Source organism: Oncorhynchus clarkii, chromosome 17, assembly GCF_045791955.1.
Source record: "Oncorhynchus clarkii lewisi isolate Uvic-CL-2024 chromosome 17, UVic_Ocla_1.0, whole genome shotgun sequence".
Lineage (NCBI taxonomy): Eukaryota > Metazoa > Chordata > Actinopteri > Salmoniformes > Salmonidae > Oncorhynchus > Oncorhynchus clarkii.
The window spans coordinates 71,929,373-71,956,752 of NC_092163.1; the positions used below are offsets into that span (position 1 = coordinate 71,929,373).

Genomic DNA, 27,380 nt, shown 5'->3' on the forward strand with positions numbered 1-27,380 from the left:
CTGCCCACCTACCCCCACCCCAACTCCTCACCCTCCACCCCCAACCTCCCCCCCAGCTGCCCACCTACCCCCAACTCCTCACTCTCCACCCTCCCCACAAACCCTCACCCTCCACCCCAAACACTCACCCTCCACTCCCAATCTCCCCCTAACCCTTCCCCCCAACCACTCACCCTCCACCCAAACACCTCCCCCCCAACCCCTCACCCTCCACCCCAACCCCTCACCCTTCCGCCCACCCTAGCCCTCACCCCCCCCCCTCAACCCCTGGATCTTGCAGCTAGCTAGCTGCTATCCGAGTGACAATTGCTTATGCCGGTCCTGGAGCAAACATCAATTATTCAGGAGCTAGCCAGCTGAAGAGTTCCATCAGCCACTCCTGGGCTACAATCACCTATCCGGACCCGTTTTACTGCCGATGCAGAGCCCCACCGGGCCTTCACGACTGGACTACCAACGTTGTCTGCCCGAGGGAGTTATCCAACTGGCCCCTCCGTCGCGACGTAACCTGAACGCCCATCTGTGGCCCGCTAATCGTTAGCTGTCTTATAGGCTGCTATCTGAATAGGTCTATCGTACAATTTTCTTGGGTTACTATAACTATATATATTTTGCCAATTGGATTGGTCCCCTCTACCACACCGAACCCCACTAATCTACCGACGGAAACGCACGAGATGGCTAAAAACAGAACTCTATCCTCTGCCAGCTTGCTACCCATGGCCCGGCTAGCTGTATGAATCGCCAAGGCCCCAACCAACCTCACTACTCACTCGACCCTTATGATCACTCGGCTAAGCATGCCTCTCCTTATTGTCAATATGCCTTGTCCATTGCTGTTCTGGTTAATCTTTATTGGCTTATTTCACTGTAGAGCCTCTAGCCCTGCTCATTATACCTTATCCAATCTCTCAGTTCCACCACCCACACATGCGATGACATCACCTGGTTTCAATTATATTTCTAGAGACAAAATCTCTCTCATCATCACTCAATGCCTAGGGTTACCTCCACTGTATTCACATCCTACCATACCTTTGTCTGTACATTATACCTTGAAGCTATTTTATCGCCCCCAGAAACATCCTTTTACTCTCTGTTCCGGACGTCCTAGAGGACCAATTCTCATAGCTTTTAGCCGTACCCTTATCCTACTCCTCTGTTCCTCTGGTGATGTAGAGGTGAATCCAGACCCTGCAGTGCCTAGCTCCACTCCTATTCCCCAGGCGCCCTCTTTTGATGACTTCTGTAACCGTAATAGCCTTGGTTTTATGCATGTTAACATCAGAAGCCTCCTCCCTAAGTTTGTTTTATTCACTGCTTTAGCACACTCTGCCAACCCGGATGTCCTAGCCGTGTCTGAATTCTGGCTTAGGAAGACCACCAAAAACTCTGAAATCTCCATCCCTAACTACAACATTTTCAGACAAGATAGAACGGCCAAAGGGGGAGGTGTTGCAATCTACTGCAGAGATAGCCTACAGAGTTCTGTCCTACTATCCAGGTCTGTACCCAAACTATTTGAACTTCTACTTTTAAAAATCCAACACTTAAAAAACAAGTCTCTCACTGTTGCCGCCTGCTATAAACCCCTCTCTGCCCCCAGCTGTGCTCTGGTCGCGATATGTGAACTGATTGCCCCCCATCTATCTTCAGAGCTCGTGCTGCTAGGTGACCTAAACTGGAACATGCTTAACACCCCAGCCATCCTACAATCTAAGCTTGATGCCCTCAATCTCATACAAATTATCAATGAACCTACCAGGTACCACATCAAAGTTGTAAACACGGGCACCCTCATACATATCATCCTTGCTGCTGGTGAGTCTCTGATCCACCTCTACGCAGACGACACCATTCTGTATACTTCTGGCCCTTCTTTGGACACTGTGTTAACAACCCTCCAGACGAGCTTCAATGCCATACAACTCTCCTTCCGTGACCTCCAACTGCTCTTAAATACAAGTAAAACTAAATGCATGCTCTTCATCCGATCGCTGCCTGCACCTGCCCGCCCGTCCAGCATCACTACTCTGGACAGTTCTGTCTTAGAATATGTGGACAACTACAAATACCTAGGTGTCTGGTTAGACTGTAAACTCTCCTTCCAGACTCACATCAAACATCTCCAATCCAAAGTTAAATCTAGAATTGGCTTCCTATTTCGCAACAAAGCATCCTTCACTCATGCTGCCAAACATACCCTCGTAAAATTGACCATCCTACCGATCCTCGACTTTGGCGATGTCATTTACAAAATAGCCTCCAATACCCTTCTCAATAAATTGGATGCAGTCTATCACAGTGCCATCCATTTTGTCACCAAAGCCCAATATACTACCCACCACTGCGACCTATACGCTCTCGTTGGCTGGCCCTCACTTCATACTCGTCGCCAAACCCATTGTATTTACTTTGCCACCATGGCCTTTTTTTGCCTTTACCTCCCTTATCTCACCTCATTTGCTCACATCGTATATAGACTTATTTTTCTACTGTATTATTGACTGTATGTTTGTTTTACTCCATGTGTAACTCTGTGTTGTTGAATGTGTCGAACTGCTTTGCTTTATCTTGGCCAGGTCGCAATTTTAAATGAGAACTTGTTCTCAACTTGCCTACCTGGTTAAATAAAGGTTAAATATATATACACTGCTCAAAAAAATAAAGGGAACACTAAAATAACACATCCTAGATCTGAATGAATGAAATATTCTTATTAAATACTTTTTTCTTTACATAGTTGAATGTGCTGACAACAAAATCATACAAAAAGTATCAATGGAAATCAAATTTCTGGATTTGGTCTGGATTTGGAGTCACTCAAAATTAAAGTGGAAAACCACACTACAGACTGATCCTTTGATGTAATGTCCTTAAAACAAGTCAAAATGAGGCTCAGTAGTGTGTGTGGCCTCCACATGCCTGTATGACCTCACCCTACATCGCCTGAGCATGCTCCTGATGAGGTGGTGGATGGTCTCCTGAGGGATCTCCTCCCAGACCTGGACTAAAGCATCCGCCAACTCCTGTACAGTGTGTTGGTGGATGGAGCAAGACATGATGTCCCAGATGTGCTCAATTGGATTCAGGTCTGGGGAACGGGCGGGCCAGTCCATAGCATCAATGCCTTCCTCTTGCAGGAACTGCTGACACACTCCAGCCACATGAGGTCTAGCATTGTCTTGCATTAGGAGGAACCCAGGGCCAACCGCACCAGCATATGGTCACACAAGGGGTCTGAGAATCTCATCTCGGTACCTAATGGCAGTCAGGCTACCTCTAGCGAGCACATGGAGGGCTGTGCGGCCCCCCAAAGAAATGCCACCCCACACCATGACTGACCCACCGCCAAACCGGTCATGCTGGAGGATGTTGGAGGCAGCAGAACGTTCTCCACGGCGTCTCCAGACTCTATCACGTCTGTCACGTGCCCAGTGTGAACCTGCTTTCATCTGTGAAGAGCACAGGGCGCCAGTGGCGAATTTGCCAATCTTGGTGTTCTCTGGCAAATGCCAAACGTCCTGCACGATGTTGGGCTGTAAGCACAACCCCCACCTATGGACGTTCGGCCCTCATACCACCCTCATGGAGTCTGTTTCTGACCGTTTGAGCAGACACATGCACATTTGTGGCCTGCTGGAGGTCATTTTGCAGGGCTCTGGCAGTGCTCCTCCTGCTCCTCCTTGCACAAAGGCGGAGGTAGCGGTCCTGCTGCTGGTTTGTTGCCCTGCTACGGCCTCCTCCATGTCTCCTGATGTACTGGCCTTTCTCCTGGTCTCCATGCTCTGGACACTACGTTGACAGACACAGCAAACCTTCTTGCCACATTGATGTTCCATCCTGGATGAGCTGCACTACCTGAGCCATTTGTGTGGGTTGTAGACTCCGTCTCATGCTACCACTAGAGTGAAAGCACCGCCAGCATTCAAAAGTGACCAAAACATCAGCCAGGAAGCATAGGAACTGAGAAGTGGTCTGTGGTTACCACCTGCAGAACCACTCCTTTATTGGGGGTGTCTTGCTAATTGCCTATAATTTCCACCTGTTGTCTATTCCATTTGCACAACAGCATGTGAAATTTATTGTCAATCAGTGTAGCTTCCTAAGTGGACAGTTTGATTTCACAGAAGTGTGATTGACTTGGTGTTACATTGTGTTGTTTAAGTGTTCCCTTTATTTTTTTGAGCAGTGTATATTTTTTTAATCCTCCCTCCTCAACCCCTGACCCTTGACCCCGTACCGCTCACCCCCAACCCCTCACCCCACCCTCAACCTCCACCCCAGCCAGTTAACCCTTGCTTAGCGCTGTGTGCATGTGTGTGTCCGCAGTCCGCACCGGCTGCGCTAGTAGGGACCTGGCCAATCAGACTGGCTAGCACAGATGTGACAGGCTGGGAGGAATGCTAGGAATGTGGAGGCGCTGGGGCGGGTGTGTCCCTCCTAATCCAGGGGGAGGGGCCGCTGGCTGACTGACTGGCTGCTTCAGTTCAGTATCGGCTGGCCAAGCAGCTCATCTCAGTAGAGAGAGAGAAAGAGACAGAGCGATAGGGGGGAGAGAGAGAGAGAGAGAGAGATAGATGAGGGAGAGAGAGATAGACAGGGGAAGAGAGAGAACAAAAGGAGAGAGAGAGAGAGAGGGCTCAAGTCCTGCCAGCACTCATCTCCTAACATGTAGTACTTTTATGTTAATTACACCAAGCAGAGCAGAGCTTAAAGCAGGCCAAGGACCAAGGAAAAATGCATATTGTCAGCTTTTCTCCTGTCATTGTGTCTGAGATGTTGTCTGAAGTCAGTTGGCTTGGCCTGTCACAGGGCTTTTTTCAACATGGGTTTGCAATAATGTAAAGCTTTGGCTATCCTTTGTTCGTAACTTGGACTGTGTGTGTGTGTGTGTTTTGTTTTACTATCCTTGTGGAGACCAGAAATCCAAAACAAGGAACATTCGGACAAGTGTGGGCATTTCGCTGGTCCTCACAAGGAAAAAGGCCATTTCAGGCTTAGGGGATAGGTTTAGGGTTAGGGTTACAATTAGGATTAGGAGTTAGGGGTTTAGGTTAGGGGTTAGGGATAAAATGATTTTGAATGGGAATAAACGTGACCTGTTTCAGGAAACTAGGCGTATGTCGCGGGTCACTACTTCACACGAGAGCAGTTTGAAAGTAATATTTTTTTATTTTTATAAAAATGTGTTTGTTTGGCAGAACATGTGGACTTTCATGTTCCTTTCGGGCTCCCGAGTGGCACAGCGGTTAAGGCACTGCATCACAGTGCAGGAGGTGTCGCTACTGACCCTGGTTTGATCCTGGGCTGTATCACATCTGGCTGTAATCAGGAGTCTCATAGTGTGGTGCACAATTGGCCCAGTGTTGTTCGGATTAGGGGAGGGTTTGGCTGGGGTTGGCCGTCATTGTGAATAACAAACTTGTATGTCATCTGTAAATACGAATATAATTCTGTCTATTTGAGCTGGTTAGCATGTGTAGGTAATCCTGTCTAACGCTGCTTTAAAAATATATATATATTGCTTAGTAGAACTGCATAAGTGTTGCTCTCCACTTTCTGTAGGACCGAGTTTTGAAATCAGTGGAATTAGAGTATGATAGCTAAGGAGATGGAGAAAACACCTGTCTCCGGATTACATCTTCAAACTAAGGGCAACCATAGCATCCGTGACAGGGAGAAGCGTCCAACCATGAATACGGGTAAGATAGTCTAGCTAGCTACATTTTTTTTTAGGTATTACACATTTCTAATTTTGACAAAGTGGTTTTCATTTCAAGTTAAAGTGTACTGTTAGGTAGCTAGCTAACGTTAGCTGGCTGGCTTGCTAGCAAACGTTACGTGTATGAACTTATTATTCGTATCTCAGAACCATTTGCTTGTTATAGCCTATTGTTAGCTAGCTAACATTGAACCTGGTTGGTTAGCTACCTGCAGATTCACACAGGGTAGTAACGTCATGAGTTGTGATTATGGTTAATTGTTTAGCTAGCTAGCTACATGTTTTAACAAAAGACTCCACTAGGCAAGTGTCCATTTTAATAGAATGTCACTGCGACAACTGTTAGCCAGATAGCTTGGGTTTTTGACTGCTGTTTTTAGGACAGAACGCTCGGATCAACCCTTAAAGAGATTGGTGGAGCTAAAGCTTAGCAGCATTCCACCCTGCATACCACTGCTGGTTTGCTTCTGAAGCTAAGCAGGGTTGGTCCTGGTCAGTCCCTGGATGGATGCTGCTGGAAGTGGTGTTGGAGGGCCAGTAGGAGGCACTCTTTCCTCTGGTCTAAAAAAAATATCACAATGCCCCAGTGATTGGGGACACTGCCCTGTGTAGGGTTCCGTCTTTCGGATGGGACGTTAAATGGGTGTCCTGACTCTCTGAGATCATTAAAGATCCCATGGCACTTATCGTAAGAGTAGGGGTGTTAACCCCGGTGTCCTGGCTAAATTCCCAATCTGGCCCTCAAACCATCACGGTCACCTAATAATCCCCAGTTTACAATTGGCTCATTCATCCCCCTCCTCTCCCCTGTAACTATTCCCCAGGTCATTGCTGCAAATGAGAACGTGTTCTCAGTCAACTTACCTGGTAAAATAACGGATAAATAAAAAATAAATAAAAAAGAGTGTGTGAACAATGCTGAATGTATGTAGACAAATAAAAGCTCTCAAGTAGGTCTAGCAAAACATTCAAAGGCCATTTTCTTTAAAGTGTGGTTACAAGTTTATCAACTTTCAAAGCAGAATTACTTTTCCATTGTTCCTCAAATGCAGTGTATGATATACAATTTAGTAGCTCTGTGTCTCTGCTTTTATCGAAATTTAAATAAATAAACAAATAATTCAAATGTTGCTACATGAGACCGAATCAAGGCAGTCAGTCACAAATTGTTTGGTGCCCACAAGGATAGTAAAACAAACGTGTGTGTGTATGTGTTTTAGAGTGAGTGCCATGAGCGGGTGGCTGGTTTGTGGGGGAGTTTAGGTCATTATTCATGATACCGTTTTCTCTCTTTCTCCCTTTCTTTCGCTCTCTTTTTCTCGCTCTATTTATTTATCTCCTTCTTTCACATAAACACAGATATATACTGATGCACATTCACACCGATCCTCTTGGGGGAACTTCCTATAATTTCTCTTACTAGTCAGCAAATGTTAAAATTAGATTTTTGAGATGCAGACCTCCCTACCTAGTACAAAGAAACACAAACTGTACCTGAAAAATCCAACAAACTTGACCTAACAACCCTGGAAAATACTAATCACTTTGAGCATTGATAGATTCCACTGTTCGGTTTCTCTCTTTTGAAAAATGTTCAGATAAGTTGCATTCAGAGAAAAGTAACCCCTTTAAAGCCCCTGTCATCTGTCTGAGATAAAGCCATTAAAGCCAAGAATAGAAGGCCCTTCTCTGCCCGACCTGTTTGTGCAGAATGTCAAGTGTAGATGTTACATAATGAACAACATGTTCCTTCTATTTTTTTAAAAGTACTGTGTCTGTAATTATGTGACGCATGAGCTAAAAGTCAGGAGGTGTCAGACTAGCTAATGAAATCAAAGCTCCTGAACTAGCCAGTTGTCGTTGTTTTATACGCCTGTTGAAAACATTTTGGAAGTGGTGTCCCAGGGTCAGTGATATAAAGAAATGTTCGCCTACTGACTGAGAGGTTGAGTAATGTGTGTGTTCCAAAGAAGAACCTTTTGGGAGGTCGACGGTGTGTGGCACCTAGCATTCTGTTGAGATCCTGTAGCTATTTACCAGCAGACCTTTAGCTCCACCTTGTGTTTGTTTTGGATAATCATGTTAACGTAGAAGTAGCCCACAGACACAGATCTAGAATCAGCCTTTTCTTTCCAAATATGAACAATCTTTTGGGTGAAAAATGCTTAACTGACCATAGTTCAGAGCCTACTCTTTTACCGTCTGTGTACCAGCTATAGAAAAGCTGTATGGTTGCTAAATGTGTCAATGAGATTCGTTTCCAGGTTGTATTCTTCATGGTGTTGTTCACCTCTCTGTTCCAGGTCGTAATGAGTTGATAGCTAGATACATCAAGCTGAGGACAGGCAAAACCCGCACCAGAAAACAGGTAACAATACTTTTTTATTTTACAGCAATGGGTTGATAAAAATGTTTTACCACTCAGACTTTATAATGACTTGATTTTACATTACATTTACACTGAAGTCATTTAGCAGACACTCATATCCTGAACGATTTTACCTACATTTATTATTAGAAGTCAAATTAAATCAAATGTTTTTTGTCACTTACACGTGTTTAGCAGATGTTATTGCGGGTATAGCGAAATGCTTGTGCTTCTTGTTCCGACAGTGCAGTAATATCTAACAAGTAACATCTCTGCCAATTTCACAACAAATACCTAATACACACAAATCTAAGTAAAGGAATGGAATTAAGAATATATTAACATATGGACGGACAATGTCAGAGCGGCATAGACTGAGATACTGTAGATAGTATAGAATACAGTATATACATATGAGATAAGTAATGCAAGATATGTAAACATTATTAAAGTGAAAAAGTGACGAGTGTTCCATTTAGTGGCAAATGATTTCAAGTCTGTGTATGTAGGCTGCATTCTCACTGTGCTAGTGACGGCTGTTTAACAGTCTGATGGCATTGAGATAGAAAAGTCTACAAGACGTATTAGATATCCTGTAGCTGTAACATTTGTAACATGGAAACTACAGTTGAAGTCGGAAGTTTACATACACTTAGGTTGGAGTCATTAAAACTTGTTTTTCAGCCACTCCAAAAATGTCATGTTAACAAGCTATAGTTTTGGCAAATCGATTAGGACATCTACTTTGTGCATGGCACAAGTCATTTTTGCAACAATTGTTTACAGACAGATTATTTCACTTATAATTCACTGTATCACAATTTCAGCTGGTCAGAAGTTTACATACAGTAAGTTGACTGTGCCTTTAAACAGTTTGGAAAATTCCAGAAAATGATGTCATGGCTTTAGAAGCTTCTGATAGGCTAATCATTTGAGTAAATTGGAGGTGTACCTGTGGATATATTTCAAGCTTACCTTCAAACTTAGTGCCTCTTTGCTTGGCATCATGGGAAAATCAAAATAAATTGACCTCAGATTGACCAAGACCTCAGAAAAACATTGTAGACCTCCACAAGTCTGGTTCATCCATGGGAGCAATTTCAAAAACACCTGAAGTTATCACATTAATCTGTACAAACAATAGTACGCAAATATAAACACCATGGGACCACGCTGCCGTCATACTGCTCAGGAAGGAAACGCGTTCTGTTTCCTGGAGATGAATGTACTTTGGTGCAAAAAGTGCAATTCAATCCCAGAACAACAGCAACACAAGGACCTTGTGAAGATGCTGGAGGAAACAGGTACAAAAGTATCTATATCCACAGTAAAACGAGTCCTATATCGGCATAACCTGAAAGGCCGCTCAACAAGGAAGAAGCCACTGCTCCAAAACCGCCATAAAAAAGCCAGGCTACGGTTTGCAACTGCACATGGGGACAAAGATCATACTTTTTGTAAAATGTCCTCTGGTCTGATGAAAGAAAAATAGACCTGTTTGGCCATAATGACCATTGTTATGTTTGGAGGAAAAATGGTGACGCTTGCAAGCCGAAGAACACCATCCCAACCGTGAAGCACGTGGGTGGCAGCATCATGTTGTGGGGGTGCTTTGCTGCAGGAGGGACTGGTGCACTTCACAACATAGATAGCATCATGAGGATGGAAAATTATGTGGATATATAGAAGCAACATCTCAAGATGTCAGTCAGGAAGTTAAAGCTTGGTCGCAAATGGGTCTTCCAAATGGACAATGACCCCAAACATACTTCCAAAGTTGTGGCAAAATGGCTTAAGGACAACAAAGTCCAGGTATTGGAGTGGCCATCACAAAGCCCTGACCTCAATCCTATAGAAAATTTGTGGGCAGAACTAAAAAAGCAAGTGTGAGAAAGGAGGCCTACAAACCTGACTCAGTTACACCAGCTCTGTCAGGAGGAATGGGCCAAAACTCTCCCAACTTATTGTGGAAGGCTACCCAAAACGTTTGACCCAAGTTAAACAATTTAAAGGCCATGCTACCAAATACTTTTTGAGTGAATGTAAACTTCTGACCCATTGGGAATGTGATGAAAGAAATAAAAGCTGAAATAAATCATTTTCTCTACTATTATTCTGACATTTCACACTCTTGAAATAAAGTGGTGATCCTAACTGACCTAAGACAGAGAATTTTTACTCTGATTAAATGTCAGGAATTGTTAAAAACTGAGTTTAAATGTATTTGGCTAAGGTGTATGTAAACTTCTGACTTCAACTGTAGGTGTATTGCAGTAACAGCTCAGCAAATTGTGTCAGTATTCTGTTAATTTGTAGAAATTACATTTGTCTGTCTTTTCTATTTGTACTGAAGACAAGTAACACCATCCAACTCAAATCAAAGATACAAAAAAATACAAATAATGTAGTGGTGTGTGAATCGCCTTCATTTAATGTTCGAGTAGCTGTATAATATTGTGTGTGTTTGTGTTTGTGTTTGGTGTGGGCGTGCATGTGTGTGTGTGTGCTTGTATCCATGTGTATGTCCGTGTGTGTGTGTGTGTGCTTGTATCCATGTGTATGTCTGTGTGTGTGTGTGCTTGTATCCATGTGTATGTCCGTGTGTGTGTGTGTGCTTGTATCCATGTGTATGTCCGTGTGTGTGTGTGTGTGCTTGTATCCATGTGTATGTCCGTGTGTGTGTATGTGTGCTTGTATCCATGTGTATGTCCGTGTGTGTGTGTGTGCTTGCATCCATGTCCGTGTGTGTGTGTGCTTGTATTCATGTGTATGTCCGTGTGTGTGTTTGGTGAGTGTGTGTTTGTATCCATGTGTATGTCCATGTGTGTGTGTGTACTCTATGATTTTATAACTGTCTCGCACCCCTTTAGGTATCTAGTCACATACAGGTGTTAGCACGGAAGAAAGTTCGAGAATACCAAGCAGGTATCAAGGTAGGTGCTACTGAACAGGCCTCCTGCCAACTGTGACTGGGCTTCTCTTTCCTCCTTGGTTACGGCCTCTCTTGTCGTCTCTCTCTCGGTCTCCCTTTTTCTTCTTCTCTTGGCTCTTCTCCTCTTGGCTCTTCTTCTCTGCAGGTTTCTAGCCATTTGCAGGTTCTCGCCCGGAGAAAATCTCGCGAGATCCAGTCAAAGCTGAAGGTATGCGCTTCTCTGCGGGCTGGGCGGGGCTGGTCAAGGCTTGGCTTTGCGCTAACCAATTAGTACTTTAGTTCTTCTTACAGCCGTAGATGGATAGGTTCTCCGTGACTAAAAAATACCAACCCTGGTAAATAGTACTGTAGGAGACCCCAGTCTGCATAGGGGTGTATTGGCTTGAGGTCACTGTGTGACTCATCATGTAGGCTAACGTGTCTGGGAGAGACTAGAGCAACAAGTTATAGCTAGTAGCTACCATGCATGCACGGCACAGGGCGCAACAGGCTAAAAAATATGGTCATCTGTTGACCACTGAAATACATCTCAATGCTTAATACAGTACTGTACAAAGCTGTAAAGAAATTACATTATAGGAGCTGTCTTTATTATACTGCTTATCCTGTATATAGTAACTCAGCCTGTGGTGTAGCCTAGAGGAATGCTGTGAGCAGCATGATCTGTCTGTGGTGAACGGTGTTGCTGCATGATGGCCTTGTCGCTACAGCTGCACGTCTGTCCCTACTGTACCTATGCCAGCCATGCTTCTGCCTATAGGCTTTCCTCAAATCTTCCTCTGCCTTCAACCCTTCTCTCCGCTCTGACCCCAATCTCCATTGGATGTCTCTGAATGTTCTTCTGTATGAGAGTTAACTACTCCAATCGTATGCAAATACCTACATGTTAGAATTAAACCATCATACTCTATACACTACTATATCAGTATGCTTAGAACAAGTGTCCTACTGTACCTGTATACTTCTGCTATACTATACTACAGAATATATATACATATACAATGCATTCTGAAAGTATTCAGACCCTTTGACCTTTTCCACATCACGCTACATACAGCCTTATTCTAAAATGGATTAAATTAGCATTTTCCGCATCAGTCTACATACAATACCCCATAATGACAAAGCTAAAACAGGTTAAACATTTTTTTAAACAGAAATACCTAAGTATTCAGACCCTTTGCTATGAGACGAGAAATTGAGCTCAGGTGCATCCTGTTTCCATTGATCATCATCCTTAGATGGTATAGATCATCCTTGAGAAGTTTCTACAACTTGATTGGAGTCCACCTGTGGTAAATACAATTAATTTTACGTGAATTATATAGACACACCTGTCTATAGAAAGACCCACAGTTGACAGTGCATGTCAGAGCAAAAACCAAGCCATGAGGTCGAAGGAATTGTCCATAGAGCTCCGAGACAGGATTGTGTCAATGCAAAAAATGTCTGCAGCATTGAAGGTCCCCAAGAACACAGTGGCCTCCATAAATCTTAAATGGAAGAAGTTTGGAATCACCAAGACTATTCCTAAAGCTGGCCGCCAGGCCAAACTGGGCAATCGGGGGAGAAAGGCCTTGGTCAGGGAGTTGACCAAGAACCCGATGGTCACATTGACAGAGCTCCAGAGTTCCTCTGTGGAGATGGGAGAAACTTAAAGGACTGTCAGACAATGAGAAACAAGATCCTCTGGTCTGATGAGACCAAGATTGAACTCTTTGGCCTGAATGCCAAGCTTCACGTCTGGAGGAAACCTGCCACCATCCCTACAGTGAAGCATGGGGGTGGCAGCATCATGCTGTGGGGATGTTTTTCAGTGGCAGGGACTGGGAGTCTAGTCAGGATAGAGGGGAAAGATGAACAGAGCAAAGTGCAGAGATCCTTGATGAAAACCTGCTCCAGAGCGCTCAGGACCTCAGACTGGGGCGAAGGTTCTCCTTCCAACAGGACAATGACCATAAGCCAAGACAACATTTTCTATAAACCTGTTTTTGCTTTGTCATTATAGGGTATTGTGTGTAGATTGATGAGGGGGAAAAACAATTTAATACATTTTAAATTAAGACTGTAACGAAAAAAATCAAGGGGTCTGAATAGTTTCCTGAATGCATATATATATATATATATATATATATATACAGTGGGGCAAAAAAGTATTTAGTCAGCCACCAATTGTGCAAGTTCTCCCACTTAAAAAGATGAGAGAGGCCTGTAATTTTCATCATAGGTACACTTCAACTATGACAGACAAAATGAGAAGACAAATCCAGAAAATCACATTGTAGGATTTTTAATTTATTTATTTGCAAATTATGGTGGAAAATAAGTATTTGGTCACCTACAAACAAGCAAGATTTCTGGCTCTCACAGGCCCCTCTGTCCTCCACTCGTTACCTGTATTAATGGCACCTGTTTGAACTTGTTATCAGTATAAAAGACACCTGTCCACAACCTCAAACAGTCACACTCCAAACTCCACTGTGGCCAAGACCAAAGAGCTGTCAAAGGACACCAGAAACAAAATTGTAGACCTGCACCAGGCTGGGAAGACTGAATCTGCAATAGGTAAGCAGCATACATGACCACTGATAATCTCCCTCGATCTGGGGCTCCACGCAAGATCTCACCCCGTGGGGTCAAAATGATCACAAGAACGGTGAGCAAAGATCCCAGAACCACACGGGGGGACCTAGTGAATGACCTGCAGAGAGCTGGGACCAAAGTAACAAAGCCTACCATCAGTAACACACTACGCCGCCAGGGACTCAAATCCTGCAGTGCCAGACATCTCCCCCTGCTTAAGCCAGTACATGTCCAGGCCCATCTGAAGTTTGCTTAGGAGCATTTGGATGATCCAGAAGAAGATTGGGAGAATGTCATATGGTCAGATGAAACCAAAATATAACTTTTTGGTAAAAACTCAACTCGTTGTGTTTGGAGGACAAAGAATGCTGAGTTGCATCCAAAGAACACCATACCATACCTACTGTGAAGCATGGGGGTGGAAACATCATGCTTTGGGGCTGTTTTTCTGCAAAGGGACCAGGACGACTGATCCGTGTAAAGGAAAGAATGAATGGGGCCATGTATCGTGAGATTTTGAGTGAAAACCTCCTTCCATCAGCAAGGGCATTGAAGATGAAACGTGGCTGGGTCTTTTAGCATGACAATGAAAAACACCGCCCGGGCAACGAAGGAGTGGCTTCGTAAGCAGCATTTCAATGTCCTGGAGTGGCCTAGCCAGTCTCCAGATCTCAACCCCATAGAAAATCTTTGGAGGGAGTTGAAAGTCCGTGTTGCCCAGCAACAGCCCCAAAACATCACTGCTCTAGAGGAGATCTGCATGGAGGAATGGGCCAATATACCAGCAACAGTGTGTGAAAACCTTGTGAAGACTTACAGAAAACATTTGACCTCTGTCATTGCCAACGAAGGGTATATAACAAAGTATTGAGATAAACTTTTGTTATTGACCAAATACTTATTTTCCACCATAATTTGCAAATAAATTCATTAAAAATCCTACAATGTGATTTTCTGGATTTTTCTTCTCATTTTGTCTGTCATAGTTGAAGTGTACCGATGATGAAAATTACAGGCCTCTCTCATCTTTTTAAGCAGGAGAACTTGCACAATTGGTGGCTGACTAAATACTTTTTTGCCCCAAATATATATATATATATATATGCAACCTTTTGCCACATTTCAGGCTTCAAACATAAAGATATAAAACTGTATTTTTTTGTGAAGAATCAACAACAAGTGGGACACAATCATGAAGTGGAACGACATTTATTGGATATTTCAAACTTTTTTAACAAATCAAAAACTGAAAAATTGGGCGTGCAAAATTATTCAGCCCCTTTACTTTCAGTGCAGCAAACTCTCTCCAGAAGTTCAGTGAGGATCTCTGAATGATCCAATGTTGACCTAAATGACTAATGATGATAAATACAATCCACCTGTGTGTAATCAAGTCTCCGTATAAATGCACCTGCACTGTGATAGTCTCAGAGGTCCGTTAAAAGCGCAGAGAGCATCATGAAGAACAAGGAACACACCAGGCAGGTCCGAGATACTGTTGTGAAGAAGTTTAAAGCCGGATTTGGATACAAAAAGATTTCCCAAGCTTTAAACATCCCAAGGAGCACTGTGCAAGCGATAATATTGAAATGGAAGGAGTATCAGACCACTGCAAATCTACCAAGACCTGGCCGTCCCTCTAAACTTTCAGCTCATACAAGGAGAAGACTGATCAGAGATGCAGCCAAGAGGCCCATGATCACTCTGGATGAACTGCAGAGATCTACAGCTGAGGTGGGAGACTCTGTCCATAGGACAACAATCAGTCGTATATTGCACAAATCTGGCCTTTATGGAAGAGTGGCAAGAAGAAAGCCATTTCTTAAAGATATCCATAAAAAGTGTCGTTTAAAGTTTGCCACAAGCCACCTGGGAGACACACCAAACATGTGGAAGAAGGTGCTCTGGTCAGATGAAACCAAAATTGAACTTTTTGGCAATAATGCAAAACGTTATGTTTGGCGTAAAAGCAACACAGCTGAACACACCATCCCCACTGTCAAACATGGTGGTGGCAGCATCATGGTTTGGGCCTGCTTTTCTTCAGCAGGGACTGGGAAGTTGGTTAAAACTGATGGGAAGATGGATGGAGCCAAATACAGGACCATTCTGGAAGAAAACCTGATGGAGTCTGCAAAAGACCTGAGACTGGGACGGAGATTTGTCTTCCAACAAGACAATGATCCAAAACATAAAGCAAAATCTACAATGGAATGGTTCAAAAATAAACATATCCAGGTGTTAGAATGGCCAAGTCAAAGTCCAGACCTGAATCCAATCGAGAATCTGTGGAAAGAACTGAAAACTGCTGTTCACAAATGCTCTCCATCCAACCTCACTGAGCTCGAGCTGTTTTGCAAGGAGGAATGGGAAAACATTTCAGTCTCTCGATGTGCAAAACTGATAGAGACATACCCCAAGCGACTTACAGCTGTAATCGCAGCAAAAGGTGGCGCTACAAAGTATTAACTTAAGGGGGCTGAATAATTTTGCACGCCCAATTTTTCAGTTTTTGATTTGTTAAAAAAGTTTGAAATATCCAATAAATGTTGTTCCACTTCATGATTGTGTCCCACTTGTTGTTGATTCTTCACAAAAAAATACAGTTTTATATCTTTACGTTTGAAGCCTGAAATGTGGCAAAAGGTCGCAAAGTTCAAGGGGGCCGAATACTTTCGCAAGGCACTGTATATATATATATGGTCATTGCTTAGGGTCATTGTCCTATATATATTATATATATTTATATGAATATATAATGTACATATGCCACTTGTCTTCATTCCATCAGAGGACGGCAGACACTAATCCTCATCCAGTTTAGATCTTCATTCAATCCCTCAACCCCAAAACAATTTCAAACACAAAGTGAATCAGCGTACAGTTAAAGTGTGCCTGTGTGTAGTTAAATTGTGTTCAAGTGTATATTACCGTCAGTTAGCATACTGTATAAATAATTTCCCAAAAACGTAGTTGGTAGTCACCCTCTACCTTCATTGAAGTTTATTGGACCTTCTTTATTTAGACTTCTCTATTTATTTTCTAGTAGACTGTATCTAGTAGACTGATTATTGTAACCACCTCAATGTTCGGACATTTATTTTAATGACAGGGAAATACTGTACCCTTCCCTACATTATTGTCCATTGTGTAGTTCCTGTCCCAGATAAATTCAGCTCCCATTTCTTTACATCAGGGCTCCTTATGGAGTATTAAGATATAACTACATACGAGATGTTATAGTTAGTTTAGCATTCTGCTCTTGCTTTAGTATTCATTTTGCTGATGATATGCAGCCCACCTGTCATATGTTTAACACCCCTGGCTTAGAGCAAACAGATTTAATGCATTATCCTTAGAATGAGTAAATAATAAAACACTATATGTCCTGCCTTTGTATGTGACAGTTTTTCCAACAGGCTCAAAAGGAGATGATACTAAGTCATTATAAAGTCTTGCAATACATTTATGTGTGCATCATAATGTATAATACCTTCTATCACTATAATGAATTATACCTGTTGTCTTTTAGTTAGTTACCTAACTCTATCTCTATAATGAAGTATAACTGTTATCTTTTAGTTAGTTACCTAACTCTATCTCTATAATGAATTATAACTGTTGTCTTTTAGTTAGTTACCTAACTCTATCTCTATAATGAATTATACCTGTTGTCTTTCAGTTAGTTACCTAACTATATCTCTATAATGAATTATAACTGTTGTCTTTCAGTTAGTGTTACCTAACTCTATCTCTATAATGAATTATACCTGCTGTCTTTCAGTTAGTTACCTAACTATATCTCTATAATGAATTATAACTGTTGTCTTTCAGTTAGTTACCTAACTCTATCTCTATAATGAATTATACCTGCTGTCTTTCAGTTAGTTACCTAACTCTATCTCTATAATGAATTATACCTGTTGTCTTTTAGTTAGTTACCTAACTCTATCTCTATAGTGAATTATACCTGTTGTCTTTCAGTTAGTGTTACCTAACTCTATCTCTATAATGAATTATACCTGCTGTCTTTCAGTTAGTTACCTAACTCTGTCTATAAAATGAATTATACCTGCTGTCTTTCAGTTAGTGTTAGCTAACTTTTCTTCAGGGATAAGAACATTCATTTTATGTCAACATCCTAGTTGCCTACAGTACATCTAGAACTTGTTCATAATTGATGTTTTAGTTTGTACTGACACAGCCTATTAGCAAACCCATAGTTTATCACAATATCCCTAGAATTATATGCATTTAGATGTGTATACTAATGGTTTCTCTTTCCTTTGATTTAGGCCATGAATTTGGTAAGTGGATTTGACTTCTACGGTTTGCTTCCCTCCTGCTTGGCGGTGCCAGTGGATTGTCCACTCTGCTAATGCCCTCTGCTGGCATGGCAACCCAACCTCACTGCTATCCTATAATAAAGCAGATCTTAGCCATAGGAAACGTGTGTGCTTGGAACCACATTGCTGTGCATCGTACCTGATCATGATAATCATTGATTATCATGTTTTTGCAGGGTGGTTCTGCTTCTCTGAGGACACACTTCTCTGTAACACTTGTTTAGTGTATGCTACGTACAAAAATAAGTCTGCAACAGCAAACATGAACACATATTTAGCAGATGTTATTGCGGGTGTAGCAAAATGCTTCCATGTCCATAGGCTATTATTGATACAAATTGTGATCCAAGAGGATGTTGAGGCATGGTAGAATGTGGATGCAAAACCAGACACTTTTTCTGATCAATACTTTGAAGGACCAATATCACAATCCGATTGAGCATCTCCAAGATAATATTGTAATTATTTTCACTGTGATATTTTGGTCCAATTATGAGGCAACGCATTTATGTAGCGCATAGGTTCAGAGATCTTCTATACTGTTCACAGTTCTATGACCCCATCCACTACCAATATGTACGGTACTACTTAACCTAGGGCTGCACTAACACTATTTAGTGCTAGAATCGTCACATTGTGATACTGTAGAGAAACATAAACATTGCCTGTGTTCCTCTACCTGGTCAGAGTCTATAGTCAGTTGTGGCTCAGTAAATCACTGCTACCAGTTTCACACAGTGCACTCGCTGTGTTTTGGTACTTTCATTTGACTTTGTTTACACTAAGGATTTGGCATTTGGAGATTCTTTAGGTCAGATTTCTGCTGCTTCTACAGGTACATGTCTTTCCTATTTCAAGACGTGAAGTAATACTACCAACAAGGCAAATGTAGGATATCTTGTTTCCTTCTACGAAATGTCACATAGTTGCACAGTGATGAGAATACACCAAGGTGTTGGCCTTTGGAGATACTTCACTTTTCTCTCTTACTCTGCTTTGTACAATGACAATATGATTGCAATATTGCTATGAGGGTTAAGATACTGGTTCAAGTGTGATGAGGCACACACAAAGTGTTGTTTCTGATGTTTCAGTATTGTTTTGTTGCTGGTAGACATACAGTAAAGTTGAATGCTCTCGTTTGTCCAGGTACAAATATGCCAAGCTTAACCATAACCATCTACGCTTTGCTTTTCTGTCTCTGACCATTACAATCAGCAGAACGTTCCAGACAAATCACATTCATTCCAATTGTTATCTGGCCACATACTGGCCAATGCGGCCATTAGTCCTACAGTATATATTCATCAAGAGTCCTGTTTCTCTGTTTTGAAACAAGAGGAACTTTTTGTTCTATTTTACTGTCTTTTTTCCATAATAAGAGTGGTTGTGTCAACCACGGTTTCTCACAGACAGTCTGTCTTTCTGCAGGAGGCATTTCCTTCAAGGTCTCTACTAATTACAATCATGTGACTCCTGGAATGTTCTCTTTGATTATGTGGCTTAAAATCTTTTTGATCTGCTTCGATGAATTAATCATATACATGTTCTCTTCACGTCTTCTTTTTCATTATTGTAGCCTACTAGTACTCCAAACGTAGTTGAAGTTAAGACTGATGTTTCATTTATTTATTAGATTGGCTGTTTGTTTACTAAAGATCCTAATGGGAGTACATAAGAAGATCAGATAATGTTATATTTACAGTATAAATATAATAGTGATAGCTAGTAGTAATTGTTGTAACTGTTGTTGTTTTTTAAACTATTGAACCAACTGTGTTCCTCTCGGGCACTGTGAGTAGCCTAATAGTTATGTCAACCAGCTCAGTGTATACTAGGTGTTAGACTGCTCTCTAGTGGTGCATCTCCCTCACTTCCCCCTCCTCGTCAACAGGACCAGGCATCTAAAGACAAGGCCCTCCAGAACATGGCAGCGTTGTCGTCTGCTCAGATTGTTTCTCCGAGCCTGATCAAGAGCCAGCTACCCCCACTGCCCCACTCTCCCTACCCCCCGCAAGCCAGGGTGAGCCCTTCTACACTGGGTTTGGGGTTGCAATGATTGCCTTTTCTCTGCGTTGACAGTATTTACATTATTGTTGTACTAGTAATTGATGTAGGCTATGGGAGTACAGTACAGTCCCTGAGCTACTTCATGAATATATAACTTGAGGACAGAGCTTTTGTGAAACTCTGTGAAACCGACTCTGTTATCTTTGCCTTCCAGTTTTGGCCAGGCCCTATCCCAGGACAACCCGGCCCCTCTCAGGAGTGAGTATGACTGTGTTTACTATCTGTTGAGTGACAGGTTCAGGTGTTTGGACTGTTCGTTTGATTGGCTGTTTGTTTGTTTGATTGACACTTGTGACTGGAATTGGAATGGCGGGTTCTCTTTGGCACGTTTAACGGATCGCATTTGTGCACATCAGGCTGATTCTAGAGCTCAACCAGGGAAGGACTCCTGGGTTTGGCCGCACCAGCTATGCGTAAGTTTCCTCCTAGTCCAGCTGTAGCACAAGGCAGCACTAACTCTGCTTCAGTATGTGTCCTGCTCCTGCACTAACTTTACGACCAGGGCACAACCAGCTTCACGTCTGAGAGAGAGAAGACCAAACATGCTATGAAGTTGTTTTTAAAGTCGTTCCGTTCTGGCCATTTGGGATGTAAAGACGTTACACGATAGGGTGATTTCATGACAAACTCGGGGCATAATGTTACATTAGTCTATGACAGCACCTAACTTGAGATTCATGTTTGTCACTCCAATATTAAAGTAAATCTTCCATTGACATCTATGCATGACTTGCACAAAAAGCATATCTGAAGTTAGGATTTGGCCCATTGTGTACGTTCACGTGTCACACTTAAGCATCGCTCTGAAATGATGTGCCACAATCACACACAGAGAAACATCAATCAAATAATCAATCCACCAACCAATCAGTGTATGTAAATAGCATCACTAAATGTATGGTGTAGAGTGGTGACAGAGTGAAGCAGAGGTGGACTTACGTCTAGCTGGTGCAGCCACAGACACATGCCTATGTTGAGAAACGTGTCATAATACTGTGGATCCACGTCTGTCTGACATGCCAATGAAGCCCAAAGCCACATGCCACTAGCATAACCAGGTTTCACATGGAATTTCACTTTTGGAAATATGTGGAATAAACACAGCTGGATGAAAACTGAAAAGTTTGACTCCTCAACTGTGTGTGATAATCATTCTCTTTCAGTATCAAACCTTTTGCACCGTCTCCATACACAACTCTACCAGGCCCTCCCCCTCCCCCTATATCAAGTGAGTATGGAGTCAGTTAGCATTCATACAGTACATCCTCATTCATGATCCCTAAAAGAGGGAACTGTCCAATGATGACAGTAATGATACACGTGATATAACATACACATCAGCACTATATCTGGTGCTTAACATTAATACAGAAATTAAACATCAGCTTTGGAGACCTCAGCCTGACTGCCTCTCTCTCTTTCTTCTTCTCTCTGTGTGTTCTGCTGTTCTCTCTCGCTCTCTCTCTCTTCTTCTCTCTGTGTGTTCTGCTGTTCTCTCTCGCTCTCTCTCTCTTCTTCTCTCTGTGTGTTCTGCTTCTCTCTCTCTCTCTCTCTCTCTCTCTCTCTCTCTCTCTCTCTCTCTCTCTCTCTCTCTCTGTGTTCTGCTGCTCTCTCTCTATCTCTCTCTCTCTGTCAGACTATGAGCCTTTGGCACCCCCCCTCCCCCCGGCTGCTACGGCGGTGCCCGTGTGGCAGGACCGGACCATCGCCTCCTCCAAGCTGCGGATGCTAGAGTACTCTGCCTTCATGGAGGTGCAGAGGGACCCTGACAACGTGAGTCACCAAACCAACCACACTAACCAACCCGTGCTAATCAAAGTTGTCGATAAAGGCCTTTGTTTTATAGTCCACAGAGTCACTGAGCTCAATTTCTAGCGCTAACTCAGTATGGCCAAGCTAGACTTCTGTCATGATGGCTGGTCTGACCATCTTCCTCTCTCTATCCCCTGCAGTACAGCAAACACCTGTTTGTCCACATTGGCCAGACCAACCCGTCCTACAGCGACCCTCTGCTGGAGGCAGTGGACATCAGGCAGATCTACGACAAGTTCCCAGAGAAGAAGGGCGGACTCAAAGAGCTTTATGAGAAAGGCCCACAGAACGCCTTTTTCCTAGTCAAATTTTGGGTGGGTGACAAATCACTTTTATTATTGTGTAATCCTCACATTTTTACTGGACAGTGTATGGATTTTAAACATGGTTGAAAGCAGAAAAATGCATCTTTCACACATTTAAACCTACACTGTCACACAATCAGACTGTCACACTATCACACTGTCACACAGTCAATCACACTCTCACACAGTCACACAGCCAGTTACACTCTCACACAGTTGCACAATCAGTCACATTGTCAGTCACACTGTCACACTGTCACAGAGTCAGTCAAACTCTCACACAGTCACACTGTCAAACAGGCAGTCACACTCTCACACAGTCAGACTGTCACACTGTCAGCCTGTCACACAGTCACATAGTCAACCTGTCACACTGTCACACAGTCACATAGTCAACCTGTCACACTGTCCCAGAGTCAGTCAAACTCTCACACAGTCACACTGTCACACAGTCAGTCACTCTCACACAGTCACACAGCCAAACTTTCACACTCTCACACTGTCACACAGTCAAACTGTCACACAGTCACAATGTCACACAGTCAGTCAAACTGTCACACAGTCACAATGTTACACAGTCAGTCACACAGTCACAATCACAAAGTCACACTGTCACATAGTCAGACACACAGTCACACTGTCACACTTTTTTTTTTCTCCCCAATGTCGTGGTATCCAATTGCTAGTAGTTACAGTCTTGTCTCATCGCTGCAACTCCCGTACGGACTAGGGAGGCGCGAAGGTCGAGAGCCATGTGTCCTCCGAAACACAACCCAACCAAGCCGCTTCTTGACACAATGCACATCCAACCCGGAAGCCAGCCGCACCAATGTGTCGGAGCAAACACCGTACACCTGGCGACCTGGTCACCGTGCACTGCGCCCGGCCCGCCGCAGGAGTCGCTAGTGCGCGATGCAGTGCCTTAGACCACTGTGCCACCCGGGAGGCCACACTGTCACACTCTCACATTGTCTGTCACAGTCACACAGTCAGTCACACTCTCACACAGTCGCACTGTCACACAGTCACACAGTCAGTCACACAGTCAGTCAAACTGTAACACTATCAAACTGTCACACAGTCATACTGTCACACAGTCAGTCCCACTCTCACACAGTCACAATGTCAAACTCACACTAAAAGTCACACTGTCACAGTCAGTCACACTCTTACACTGTCAGAATGTCACACTCATACACTGTCATACTCTCACACTGTCACAGTCAGTCACACAGTCAGTCACACTGTCACACTTTCATACAGGCAGTCATACTCACACTCTCACACAGTCACACAGTCAGTCACACTGTCACAGAGTCAGTCACACTCTCACACAGTCACACTGTCACACAGTCAGTCACACTCTCACACAGTCACACAGCCAGTTACACTCTCACACAATCACGCTCTCATACTGTCACACTCTCAATCAGTCACACAGTTTCACTGTCACACAGTCAGTCATAATGTCAGTCACACTGTCACACAGTCACACTCTCAGTCAGTCACACAGTCGCACAGTCAGTCACACTCTCACAGTCACACTGTCACACAGTCAGTCACACTGTCACACAATCACGCAGTCACACTCTCACACAGTCACACTGTCCCTTTTGGTAGTTTGAGTATTCTCTCATTTAGAGTAGAATGAAAAGGGGTTAGGCCTGTTAGTCTAGCGTTAATCTGACTTGTCCTCTGTGTGTCCTCTCTCTGCAGGCGGATCTCAACAGCAGTGGCATGCAGGACGGCCCAGGCTCCTTCTACGGAGTCAGCAGCCAATACAGCAGCTCTGAGAACATGACCATCACCGTCTCCACCAAAGTCTGCTCCTTCGGCAAACAGGTGGTCGAGAAAGTAGAGGTGAGCCCATTATCCACTGGGTCTGCTTTATAGTCACAAAACAGCTGACTTACCAGGTTAGATAAAGGTCTAATCAAATTTACTGTCAGACACTATAATTGCATTTCATGCAATCACAATGTTTACCTCAAGTCAGATGTTGTTTTGCTGTTTTGCAGACGGAGTACGCCCGGATGGAGGGAGGGAAGAGTGTCTACAGGATCCACCGCTCTCCCATGTGCGAGTACATGATCAACTTCATCCACAAGCTCAAACACCTGCCAGAAAAATACATGATGAACAGTGTTCTGGAAAACTTCACTATACTTCAGGTAACATTATGCTTTATTACAAGATAATAAGATAGTAACTAATTTACTATTTGGGAATAGACTGTCACTGTATTTCAACCTAGAACAATAGATTATGTTTTTGACCTCATTGTTTTGCTTCATTGTTCCTCCTTTTGTTGTGCTTTGTGAATTGATTGATGTTTCACCTACTATATAGAACTACAGTTGGATGACATGTATTTTACATGGTGTTGACCTACTGTTCATTCCCCAGGTGGTGACAGACCGTGACACTCAGGAGACCTTGCTGTGTATAGCGTTTGTGTTCGAGGTCTCAACGAGTGAACACGGGGCACAGTACCACGTCTACAGGCTCGTAAAAGACTGACCCACCCACCGCTCTACCACGTCTACAGGCTCGTCGAAGACTGACCCACCCACCTTTCTGCAGGGAGGTTTGGGAATCAGCTGACGAAGCACTGCGTGACAATATGTACAGTACAGACTGCTCAACTGCCAAGTAACATTCAAAACGACGTTAGAATGAACTGACATGAAAACATTTTAAACTTCCACACATTTATGTGAAATAGGAAAAAGGAGGAAGTCTCTCAAAAGACAAGAAAGGAAATTAGGAGAATTCATTGTTTTGTTTTAAAGGCAACTTTTTAACCCATATAGTTAAATATGCTGAGACAAGTGGGTCAAATTGTTAATGACAGTAAATGTACAGTAGGTTGAGATTCACTGAGGGCATGAGAAAGTGAACAAGGTTAAGAGCTTTGTCTCCAAGGGAACACACTCTAAGCAATATTAGAAGAAGTGGATAGATTGGAATGGTACAGGTACAACAACCATGGAAGAAGAGCAAACACAAAATAATCTAAACGTAGAAGGGCCCTACCGAGGGGTGTTTATGAATGAGATAGGATGGCAACCAAGTGCCTTTCTCCAAAGACAAGTATTGATCAGTTGCCAGCCACTCTGGAATGCCTTATTTACTACCTCTTGTCTTTAAATAAACCGAAATAAAGTGGACAGATGTAAATGCATCATTGAATAGGAGAATAGGAAACTGAACATGACTATGCAGTTCATCCTTTCTCATCTAGATCCTTGAAGCGCACTTCTGATCCAGGAATATTATGTTATGGATTAAACTATTATACATTTTTCTCGTGATGTGTTATAATGAATGGTTACAAGTTTAGCTGCAGTCCACGTGTACAGCAAGGGCATAGCATGATCAGATCATTCAGTTTCCAATCCCTGGGCTTTTACGGGTCTCTAGACAACAACACATCAATGTGCTGTGGTGCACTTAAAAGATCAAGAAGGGGTGAAGCAACAAATATTTTTATTTTCAGCCTTTAATTATGTTATTGAAATGAACCGTTTCTGTACTGGGAGTCAGCGGATGCAACAGGAATATGTGTTACATAGGATTCTTTTGGGGACGTGTTATATTTGTGATTAACATTAACACTGTTTTCTTAAAAACATGGTTTGAGAATCAAATCAAATGAAATTTTATTTGTCACGTGCGCCGAATACAACCTTACCGTGAAATGTTCACTAGATTAGAATTTGCCAAATTGGAACTGACCAAATTTTACAGTGAGTTTTAACTCATGTAAGAACTCATGGTATTCTAATCCAATCTACCCATTCAAGAGATCCCAATTGATGGATATCACTTTCAATCTGGCAAGGCGGCAGGTAGCCTAGTGGCTAAGAGCGTTGAGCCAGTAACCGAAAGTTTGTTGGTTTGAATTCCTGAATTCTGCCCATGATGTTGCTTAAGGCAGCCACATTTCGGCTGAATGCATTCAGTTGTACAACTGACTACGTATGCCTTTTCCCTAACCCTACATGGCGTAAGATAATTTTCTCTTTCCTAAATTATATTAATAAAAACAAAAGCTCTCTCTCATTTTATGAGCGAACCTTCAAGAAATTAATCTTAATTTGCCAATGCCATCAGCCAATGAAAAAACAATTTTATGTTTTGAAAGAGAGCTATCCTCTGTGCTGTGGTGTGTGACCATTGATTGTTATTTATATTGAAAAGAATGGTGGGAGGGCAGGGCTGGGCTGGGATATGGGCCATATGTGTTTATCCTTTGCCATTGAAATGGTGGTGTTACAAGTATTGCTGAGCTGAACTTTATCCTAATGACACAATAACTTTCATCCCCTAGCTAGGGGATGGACTCTGCCTTGGACGGTTCACTGGACTTTTGTCATAAGAATTCATACATCAGACTTTGTATGGTGGATTTAGTACACCAGGCTTTGAATGTCATACTTCAAGGGCTAGATTTAAAACAACTGCTTAATCTTTACTAGTGGATTTCTCAATTTTATCTTTTTTTACAGGCCCATGTTTTTTATTATCATTATCATAATTAATTGTTTTCTGTTCGTTTTTGTGACTTTCAGCATCCGGTGAAAACGTGTGTTTTTGTTGACATTGATGATGAGATACTGTATCGTATGTATCATAATCTGAATGGTATGGGCAAGTTTGTTTGGTTAAAAGGTGCTTTATTGTGGCCTTGGTTACCAATTGTGCATTGCATTTTAGTATTTTCTGTTATCTTCAAACTAAGGGGGTTGTATTATATAATCAAATCAAAATGTATAATCTAACAATAAAAGACGCATGGTGCCTTTGGGGCCATTTTCCCCTGAAAACTCATTAAAACAGGTTTGTTCATTTGATTGGTCAACACAGTTTCCTTCACAGATGAAATACATTGTCACTACTGTAGATAGCAGTGTTATACTGTTCAAACAGTATTGCATAAACAGTAGGCCTATGTTGTACTATATACTTTCCTTGGTCCTCTGTTACATTTCTACTGATGACCAGGAGACCACAAGAGTAGGTCTAGTAGGCCCAAGCAGGCCTATGATATGAGCACACTCTTAGAAAAACAGAGTTCCATTAGGGTTCTTCGGCTGTCCCATAGAACCCTTTTTAAAAAGGTTTCTACATGGAACCCAAAAGGGTTTTTCAAAAGGCTATCCTATGGGGACAGCCGAAAAACCATTTAAGGTTCAAGATAGCACCTTTTTTAAGAGTTTAGGCTTTATTCAGGTAT

General features: G+C 42.6%; 1 protein-coding gene across 8 annotated transcripts in view; it reads left to right on the plus strand.

The window, feature by feature from the left end:
- Positions 1-26,980, plus strand: part of LOC139371368 (transcriptional enhancer factor TEF-5-like) — a 72,080-nt gene extending 45,100 nt beyond the window's left edge. Inside the window, exons 4-15 of one of the 8 annotated variants that reach the window (XM_071111724.1) lie at positions 8,029-8,093; positions 10,964-11,026; positions 17,904-17,915; positions 19,849-19,977; positions 20,179-20,222; positions 20,381-20,437; positions 21,188-21,252; positions 21,661-21,797; positions 21,977-22,150; positions 23,858-24,001; positions 24,160-24,312; positions 24,548-26,980. In XM_071111724.1, coding sequence (XP_070967825.1) covers positions 8,029-8,093; positions 10,964-11,026; positions 17,904-17,915; positions 19,849-19,977; positions 20,179-20,222; positions 20,381-20,437; positions 21,188-21,252; positions 21,661-21,797; positions 21,977-22,150; positions 23,858-24,001; positions 24,160-24,312; positions 24,548-24,661 — 1,157 coding nt within the window. In that variant the 3' untranslated portion in view covers positions 24,662-26,980. Of the gene's footprint in view, positions 1-8,028; positions 8,094-10,963; positions 11,027-11,170; positions 11,234-17,903; positions 17,916-18,472; positions 19,978-20,178; positions 20,223-20,380; positions 20,438-21,187; positions 21,253-21,660; positions 21,798-21,976; positions 22,151-23,857; positions 24,002-24,159; positions 24,313-24,547 lie in introns of those variants that run through there. The other 7 variants (XM_071111723.1, XM_071111725.1, XM_071111727.1 and 4 more) reach the window with 7 other exon arrangements.
- The last annotated feature ends 400 nt before the right edge of the window (positions 26,981-27,380 follow it).